Raw genomic sequence first — 9,953 nt, 5'->3', positions numbered from 1 at the left:
AGCAACAATTATTCACCACCTTTCCAGAGGACGGGAGAAATAAATGGTTTTCTATTGACCTGCTTTGCACAAGGAAAACCGGCGAGAAAAGGAGATTCATTTGTTAGAGGAGAGACAGAGAGAGGGAGGACTTTGCCACAATGGCCAAAGTCTCACACGGCATTCAAAAAACCACAGCCTGAAGTAAAGCATTCAGTCTGGGAATGCCGGTTTGTCATTTTTCTTCCTGAACAGATCCATGGCCTCCCGATGCTTCCCCAGACAAGTAATTAAGGCAAATGCACTTCATTAGCTCGCACCTCTTCCCCGCACCCGCAGAGGGAACGGGAATGTCTGTCTAATGTAGGATGGTATAATTGCTACGAGCCGACGGTCCAGCTTGTGTGGTTTCAGATAACTACTCCGCCAGATTCAAATTCACTGTCATCTGTCCAGAGTTTAATGGACTTCACATACACACCAGGCAAACGTACGCAAACCCGTCGGAATTTTGTGGATTTCTCTGTTTATTACTCATCCAATGTGACGCTGAGGCACTTTTGCATATTAGCCAGGAGGAATTTGCGATCATTCCTCCCCACAAAATAGCTTCAGTTCCTCAGTATCTCTGTGATCCCTTGCGTGAACAGCTCTCTTTGAGTCGTTGCTATCAGGTTACGGTCTGGAATTTGTCATCGGATCATCAGAAAAGTGTTGTTTCTTCAGTGATTAAAGCAGAATTCCAGGAAAACGTTAACTAACATTCTCTTTGCACTGTTTGCAAGTGACAACCTCGCTTTAAATTAGTAAATTAAAGTGGCCGGGCTTAGACTCTTCCTTGTTCTACCACTAGTGTGCATACTGAGTGAAAACGGGTACTTTTAGATAATTTATTTCAGGTATTCTTGGGCTCCTTTTCTTTTGCCATAAAAATAAAGGAAAATAAATGGATAGATGTTATGTTCCCTTTAAAATGGCAAAGTTGCAGGTTTGAGGACGAACCAGCAGCAAAATCCTAAGTGATTGTTAAGTGACAAAACCAATATCCTGTTTCTCGCACTGCATTACTGCGAGATAGCACAGCGGCATTGACTTTTAGCTTTGAGCTGTCAGTCTTGATAGTGTATTACAACCCAGAGCTTCTCCTGCAAATCTCGCCCTTCACAGGCTTTGTGTGCCCTAAAGAAGCCCTGTAGAAAATTCAATACAGCAGTAAATCCGTCGGTGGAAAGATCCGCCTGTATTTCTCCGGATACTTATTTCATTTAATATTTTAGCCTCTCAATGATACGGCAAGCACAGCACTTCTGTGGAGAGGAGTTTGGTAATTATTCTGTTCGGGAGGGAAAGAGGAATAGTGTTGATGCTATGAATGGTCAAGTAAGCTGGATACGGCGCAGAATACTGTGTGTGTGTGTGTGTGTGTGTGTGTTATTGATGTGATGCATGCAGGGACTCAAAGGCAGAATTAACCCCTGAACAAATTCATTAAAGAAAAGTGAAGTTTGATATGCGGCAATTTTCAAAAACAACACATCCAAATTGGGTCCCCTGTCTAACCACTGGTGACATTCTGGGCGGTTGCCTCTGCCGCGTTTGGTGACATGTGGAGAAACACGGGGCTAACTGATGAAATTCCTGCTCCGTGCAGCGTCTGGGGAGAATGTCTATTTCTGAACAAGGACAGTGGATGAAACACACAGCATCGATGGTCACACCTGATGACATAAAGTGATATGACATGCCCCGGACACCCGACCAAGGCACTGAGCTATGAGACACTCGATACAGAATTAATCAAAAGCCATCCACTGCCCAGATAAATCATTAAATCTTGCTTACTGCTACAGCCCCTATGGCTAATCACAGCAGCAGAATTTCCAGCTGAGTAGCATTTGTCTATAAACATACAGATAGAATCTGTCATGGAGGCAGCGGAGCCCGGCTCTCTCCTGGCTCCCTGAAGCCAGCGAGGCTCTCTGCTGCTCCTGCTGTTTCCTTCCACCATTAGAAAAGTCTGAAGGCGAGAGCCATCTGGGAATACTCGCTGTCTTTCCTGGACTCATTTGAGAGGTAACAGGTACAGCAAACAACACATGGTGGGTATATAACACAAGGCTCTCCACCGGCTCGCTCTGTGGGGATACGGGGGGAAAAAGACCTTCTGGAATCCAAGCAAATATAAGCTCACCTTCACTACTAACTGGAGGAGGGCAGGAAAAAAAACAAGTTTTGTAAGTATTCTGTTTAACGCGCTGCAAACAGCCATCACCCAGGACACTAAATGAGGTGTGAAACTGGAGGGAATTGTATTTCCAAGCAAGGAAAGCCAGGAAACAATGTGTTTCTAGCCCTCGCAAGAGTAAAATATGGAACTCTAATATTAAAAACAAGACTGAAAATGTTTGAAATCTAATTAAAAAGTTTTGTAACGTGAGGTTTATCCCACATACCAGAAACCTAATCCATTAAAACCACCGCCCGCATATGCTGCTCCCTCTTCTCTGCCTGACATCAAATGGATTTCCTGTCATTCTTTGAGTAGCCTTTGCAAGAACAAGACAAGTGGTTACTCGTGCTCTGTTCTGCATGTCACTCTGCTGTGTATCTATCAAGTGGTTGGAGATTTCTTTAGAGGGCACAGATGGTCTGCAATTATCATGGAATGGAAGTAATGCATCTCAATTTATCTCTATGAAGAGAAGATATGTAGCTATGCAAAATGCATTATCCACGCTCCCTGTGCACTGATGAGCAGTCAGTTGAATGGAACTGGACAAATTGTCTTTTGGCACCAGTTCATACAAAGCATCAACATCAAGAGAGAGAGATTGCTTTTCATATGTCAACTGGAACCTGGAATTGAAGCTGAAATATTGAGAAACAAACAGCGGGACGGCACGAGAGCGCCATGTGCTGCTCATCAAATTATTACTTTCCCTCAGATTCATTCCTCTTGGTGTCTGTTGTTTAGTTACCTTCTGGGGTCGACCTCCTCTAACCGACTCTTTCCCAAGCCTTGCTGACACGGGGGGATGATTAAGCAGTTCAAATGAAGACTTATTTGAATTCTCCCACAGACGCGTCCCCGAGCCTTCCACCCGGCTCAGCATTCCTGCTTGGTCAGCTGTGAGCCGGTGTTGTGCGGGAGCCCTTTCACCGGGGGAGCTCCGACTTCACTCAAAGCCAACCCGAGCCCGACCCCATGCTGCTTTGCATTAAGAGATGCTAATACGGAGAGGTTGCAGCGTCTCAGATCTCAGGGCCCAGCGTGGCAGCGAGCTCCCACTGGCAGTCTCCCCAGGAAGGAGGCCCTCAGAGAAAGCCAAGGGCCACAGAGGAACACATGCTTCACAAAAGGGCCGCAGGCTTCACCGAGCAACCTCGTCAGCCTCACAGAAGCCCTGGCTCAGTGTTCTTCCGAATAAAAGCAGGGATGGGGGAAAAAAAATAAATAAACACAGCAACCTTGGAGGCTATAATGTGAATAAGGATATGCTGCTGAGAGCGTTTACTCATTCACAATCCAGCAGAACATTTTAACTCCTGCATGTGGGCACAAAGATGACCTTGAGCAAATGTAATCTAAAGTGATAAACGCCACCTGTTTTCCAGTACCACAGATACACTGTCAACCAATTATTTTAGGCATTCATAGTTTCCTGTGGTTTGTTTGCTGATAGTAAAAAAAAGAAACTATTTCCCTGCAGCATGTCAGCTCTGAATTTCAACACTTCCTCAATGACTGACCTGTGTGTCAAAGAGATCCGAGATGATAGTCCAGTCATTAATACTGCCGCTACTTTTAAATCACATGTAATTCCCACTGAACAACCTCAGATGCACCGGAATTCCAGATTACATTACATTTTGCAACTGGTTTCTATGTATATCTCTACACACACACACACACACACACACAACAGAGACATTACTATCATTCTTCCACATACAGTATACCGTATGCAAAATTAATAGAATCCGTGACCTGTGGTTTAATCGTGTTAACCATGCAGCTGTGTATCCGTAACACATTACCAAATCTGCCTCACTGTCACCGCATTTTGTCATTTGGAGAAGATGAGGTCAATGCATCTGAAGGGAACTATATCGCTACAACACACGCGACAAATTAAGTCCTTTCATTCCCTGAAATGGTGAAACCGGCCCGGGTTGATAGATTTATATAGATACCTGTATTTCCTGCCTCAATAGCTTTTGGCGCTTGAAAGGTAATTACATTCTCTATAAAGAGCTATCACAGAACACCACACTCTGCTTTGTGGAAATCTGCATACAAAACTGATCAAAAGCACGTGATAATATCCTACCTAAGCCAGGACAAAACCCTGCAAATCATCATTTTTTACCACGGGAACGTCTTCAAATATGAATCTGAAGCGGCTGCATCAAAGCACAGCTAGTGGGAGTACGTTGTGTTACTCACTGGAGTGGAAGAGTAAAACAAATTTCACCCTCTAAAAATGCAAGATATGCAGATTTGAATACACAAACTCTGCCAGCCTGTAAAGTTATTACAGTAGATGTGATGTGGAAAATGCATGAGAAGGCGCGAAGCAAACTCACATGGCTCATTAGGTAGTTTAAGCCAACTAACATAGGAGACGTTCTTTCTTATTGTAATTGGCTACTTGCTTTCTGTGATTAAACTATAAAAATCTCCAAGAGAGCTAGAAAAAAACACCATTTGCATAATTGACTGCTTATTTACATTTCACTACAATGCGCTGATAGCTCAGAGTGGACAAGAGTATCAACGTAGGAGCGCCGCGATGGCTTTCCATAAGTGTAAAGCCTCTGCACCCGCTGATAGGAGCCACAGAGAAACATGCTGCACTTTGCAACTTTAAAGGAATTTTCTGCAAAAGCTACCCGAGCCCAGGATATTCCTCCTCATCCTCGCTCCCCCCCTCACCGGCAGCCTGAGGCCAGCCTAAATGCTGTACCTATGCAAATCAGTGTCATTGTTATGAGACAAATCTGCTGCAGTAAAGGCCATTCCCCCACCCATGTCGCCTTCAGCACAGTCATGTCACCGCTGGGCGACCAGCATGTAGCTACTGCGGAATTAGGAGGGAGATTTGCAAGGAGATTAATAACTCATTCTCAAGGAGTTGTGAGCTGGCGGCCGGGGCACTTTGGAGTTTGATGTAATTCCACCCTTTGGGTAGTTAACTTGTAAGCCTGATCAATTATTTACACCATTTTATTTTGTTTTGTGTTTGCTGTGCCAGTGGGAGAAGCGAGTCGCTGCTCTGGTTGAAAGGCATCCACCTTCAAATATTACAAAAAAACTCCTTATTCAGCATGAATCATAGACTTGGGGGTGATGTGCAGCATACATCACAAACTTTTGAATGGGAAGAATGTGTGTGATCATGTAGGCAGATCACACATCAAGGACATATAACCGGCTCCACTCTGTCCCATTGTGACATTTAGTGACCATCATAATAAATACACTTTCTTGGCGTTACCTTGAGGAAATATTTGAAATGGTCTCAAGTCCATGCATTTTTTATACCAGCATGCTGCACTGTGTGACTTCGCACAGAGTTATAAACAAGGCACATCGACTCAGGCAGCTTCAAGGCCCTCCAAGCCAGTAATGAATGCACACGAGTCTACGAATCTATAGGGCAGCAACAAACACATAATAGACAATTAAACCCCCTGCACGGCCAAACTATATTTGTCTGCCACACGCAATTGATTAGCGCCCACACTGACATGCCGGATCAAATCTCCACGTTATTTAATTGAGTAGGTTTGGGCGCTGATAGAACACGTAACACGCTTTGACTGCTGCTTTGTGCGTCCAGATATTTTTACAGACACTCCGTTTTGTCACCTGTCAACATCACGTTTTGATGGAATCACTTTACGAGCAGGAAAATGTCACTTTGTCAGTTTAAATGAGTGTTAAGTAAACGGCAGCACACGCTTAACAGCTTACGTGTTTTAATGAGAAGAGCTGTTTTTAGAAAATGGGATTTGTTGCTAGTGTGAATAACCGAGAATAGAAGAATGAGGCATCAACTTTGGCAAAAAATAGAAAATTAGAGTTTGTGCTCCGTGTGGTTAACAGTGTTCTAAATTTAAGGACCAACATAATAAGTCCTGCTGGGTTTAAATAAAGATACAGCCACTTTACTCTTCTTCATTTTCTCTCTGAGGTGCAGAGGAGTGTGTGTGTTGTTGTTCTACGGATGGATTCACACCCACCAGGACAAACTTAGAAGTCATCTCTGTGACAAATATCCCCTGCCCAACCATAACCTTTGAGAATGATAGTATGATATTCTAGCCATTGACCAACAACACAACCAGGAAGGATCGACTCCAGAAAGCAACAGTAGTTTGAAAACCAACTCACCATCAGCAGTTGCAGGAGCATACAGGTTCCCTGAGCCAGTTTTAACTAAGAATGAATGGGGGCCAAACTCATCCTCAGAGTCAGAGTCCTGGGCTGGCTGAGCCGCACAGTTACCTAGCAACCCTCCCTGGCTCTCATTGGCTGCAATGGAAGGGGGAGGGTATGGGAGCTGCTCAACAGGGGAGGAGGAGGCGGATGAACAATGCAGCGGAGGACCTGCAGACCACAAACAGAGACAACACATGGGGGGGAAATGAAACACACCCAATCACAAGCAGCATCACACAGGAGCAAAACACACACAAACACAAACACAAACACACACACACATGCAAGACTTCACTCTGACACTTTCAAAACAAACAGAAACACATCTGCTTGTGCCTCTGCCACCTCACCCCAGCTGGGAGGAACAATTCAAACGACAGGAACGACTTTGAGACAGAAAAGAAAAGACAAATGCTTGGGACTGGGACTGCGTTACAGAAGTCAAAACTAAACACCATTTTGGGATGTTAAACGCTAATTATTCAAAGGAGAACAATTCCAGGTTACAAGTTTTCTCAGATGAAACAAAACACAACAGGAGGAACACAGGTGATTACACTCAAGCATGACTAATACACGACACACACACATATGCATACACACACAGCTCTGAGAAGTTAGGAACTTAGTAGAACAGAGACAGAACTGGCAAATACTTCTTAATTATTGTCGTCATCTGGTCTTTAGGCCGTAATGACCAGAAAGCCAAATTAGACTTCAAGATGTCTGGAAGCTCTCATATTAATCACACGCTCATCTGAAGACGTGTTAGTTAAACTTGATGATTACTGCCTTTTTACAGCCACCCGTTGGATTTGCTAATCAAAGATGAAGGTCACCAATAACTATTTGCATCTGGTCCAGTCTGGCTCCAGATCCATCAACAGAGTGCTGCTGTGCCGTTGGTCCAGAGCCACAAACCGAGCGCTTCCAGAGTTAGTCAGAGCCGAGACTTTGCTCTGATGTATTAGAGTGACATTGCTGTGTTGACATCTGCTCAAACAAGCCAGAACATTCACGGGTCCAAGATAAAGACTCTGAACCGGTGGCACTCAACATACTCGTGATTTTGCAAAATGAAAATACAATCAGAATAATGCATTGTCAGGTATTTGGCCTTTTCTAAATCAGACCTCAACCCTGCCAGCCAAGAACAGAACCGGCCAACCTGAGCCAGTCCTGCCTCTCTCCTCCTCCCCCTCCCTGTCAGAGATACAAAACCATACAAGGACGAGACCGGCCACCCACCTCACTGACACATTATGAATAAATTGCGGTTGATCTTATTTATGGCCCCTTATTATATACCAATATTCCACCCTAATTCTTACATACTAATATCATACAATTCCTCCCTTCAAGGCTTATTGCCTGCAATCCCCATTCTGTCATGGAATGTTAAATCTCCACAGAGCTCCTATTAATGTGTGATTAACTTTGGATGTAGCTCTGCGTCATGCTGAAAATGGAGTACTTAAGTAACACGACCGCGGCGAACAAAGCCATCAGTTTGGTGCTTTCCTCATCTTCCCATCACTTCCCGGGTCTTGATGTTGAAATTCCTGCTGACTGGACCATCATCTATCAGCGCAGATAAATTCCCTCCCTCTCTGTAATGATCCCTGCAGAGTATTAAAATACGGGCCACTGACTCGCATCTAATTAGGAAACAATTAGTGATATTAACGTATCAGCCACAGCCGAACACAGCCAGCAAAACGTCCACCGCCCCTTAGAGTTACAGTTTGTGCTTTATATATATACTTCACAGAGCACACTCCATTTCTCTCTCAACCTCTAATGTAGGCACAGTAATGGGTGTCGAGGCACAGTGGCCATGCTGTGGGTTAATGACTGTGACACTGTTGTGCTTGAACGTACAGCACCGTCCAACCTGGAGAGGAAGAGCAACTGAAAACAGCATCATTACAGTCATTCCCAGAATCCCTCGGATACAGAGAAGAAACTACATTAACGGAGCGACAAAACAACAGCACTGCTGCTGGACGTGGCTCCGCTCCTACACCTGCTATCTGCTGCAAGAGACGACCGGAGGCGAGGATCAACATCCTGACATGAGCTACAGCATCGTCTCTGTGTCTGAATATTACCTAACATTTTCCTCCGAGCAAGAATCCGTCTGCGAGCCAGGAAAAGATTAAAGCCCTGTAAAAACGGTCAAAGTCATAAATTAAATAAGGTCAAGGTATTCAGGCTAAGTAACCATCAGCCTGGCACACAAAGGTTTGACTGTCCCTCTGTGTTTAATTAATGCCGGCTTGCGCAACTCGTGCACCCACAATCATAGCAGGGGCCTCAAAAGGCTGGGAGCCACAGCTTGAGACGGACAGAGAGGTTTCTGGAGCTGCCAGGGTCGATTCCTCTCGCCTTCACTCACTCCATTACAGCAGTAAAAGGGGAACCTTTAGTTGGGAGGCTTTGGACCATGTGCAAGTGCTTTAGTCCCTGACAGCTTCAGGAAGTGCCACTGACTGCACCGCTTGGGCCTAAATGCAAACTCAAGACAAACCACTAGCTGCTTTATCAAAGGTCTCATTCAGCTCATTAGCGAGCCAATTAAAAGCCTTTATAAACAAACTGGAGGCTGTAATCTGCAGGTAGGCTTTGCTGCTGCTGCTGCTGTTAATCTAAACGTTACACTCCCACGAGACCAGGGACTGAATGCACGTCTTGTATGACATTACAGTGGCGTTCTTATCCAGGGCGGCCAGGTGTAAAAACTTCATCCCACGAGTGAGAAAATCTTGATTACGCGAAAGGAGAACAGACACACATAGAACATAGAACATAGAACATAGCAACTTCTACGAGAGCCTTTAGTTTCAAGATGCTAGCATTGTGACGTCTTTATTGTGATCACGACTTTGAACAGTGGCCTTTACAAGCGGATAGCATTTACTAAGTTGTTTTGAAATGCCAAATAGTGCGCCTCAAGAACAAAAGACAGAGATTATTGTGAGCAACTCCACCTCAAATTCCCCTTCAGGTAAAGTTTCATCGCATTATAAAACCTCACATGCTGCCTGAGAATTTCGGAATCAATTTGTAGAGCAATAATCAGATAGATGTTCAGTGGCCGCCTGATTCTGACCTCCTGTTACATTACAACCCTTTTTCTCCCTGACCACAGCTACATGAGAACAGCTGTCAAACAAACCTGCCATGACATTTTACCTTTATTGATTTACCTCAACCATGGAATAAATTTGTCTGACCTGACAGATTTTATTTATTTCTTGGGATAACAACCTGAAGCTGTCTTAAGGGAATAACTCCATATATATATACAGTATATCTCACAGTATTTACATTTAAATATTAGCTTTTACATGAACTAATTGTATTGATTATTGATCATCGGTGATCATAGTTGCGTATCAATCTATCCCTGATCCCTCTGCCAATGTTTTTAACTGATTATTGAGAAGCTGACACACACACACACACACACACACACACACACACACACACACACACACACAGTATAATTTTACCTTTTACATATCAG

The 9,953-nt window shown here is 44.1% G+C and overlaps 1 protein-coding gene across 5 annotated transcripts in view; it reads right to left on the bottom strand.

Annotated features, from left to right (window-relative positions):
• Nucleotides 1–9,953, bottom strand: part of tenm4 (teneurin transmembrane protein 4) — a 111,086-nt gene that overhangs the window by 79,241 nt on the left and 21,892 nt on the right. For 2 of the 5 annotated variants that reach the window (XM_076146137.1, XM_076146138.1), the window contains exon 3: nucleotides 6,377–6,592. The exons of the other annotated variants lie outside the window; for them this stretch is intronic. In XM_076146137.1, coding sequence (XP_076002252.1) covers nucleotides 6,377–6,592 — 216 coding nt within the window. The remainder of the gene's footprint in view (nucleotides 1–6,376; nucleotides 6,593–9,953) is intronic. 5 annotated transcript variants of the gene reach the window in all.

Source organism: Genypterus blacodes, unplaced genomic scaffold, assembly GCF_046128005.1.
Source record: "Genypterus blacodes isolate CSIRO-AG114 ecotype Tasmania unplaced genomic scaffold, CSIRO-AGI_Gbla_v1 ptg000032l_1, whole genome shotgun sequence".
Classification (NCBI taxonomy): Eukaryota; Metazoa; Chordata; class Actinopteri; order Ophidiiformes; family Ophidiidae; genus Genypterus; species Genypterus blacodes.
The sequence above is the reverse complement of the archived record's forward strand: the minus strand, read 5'-3'. Positions and strand labels throughout refer to the sequence as shown.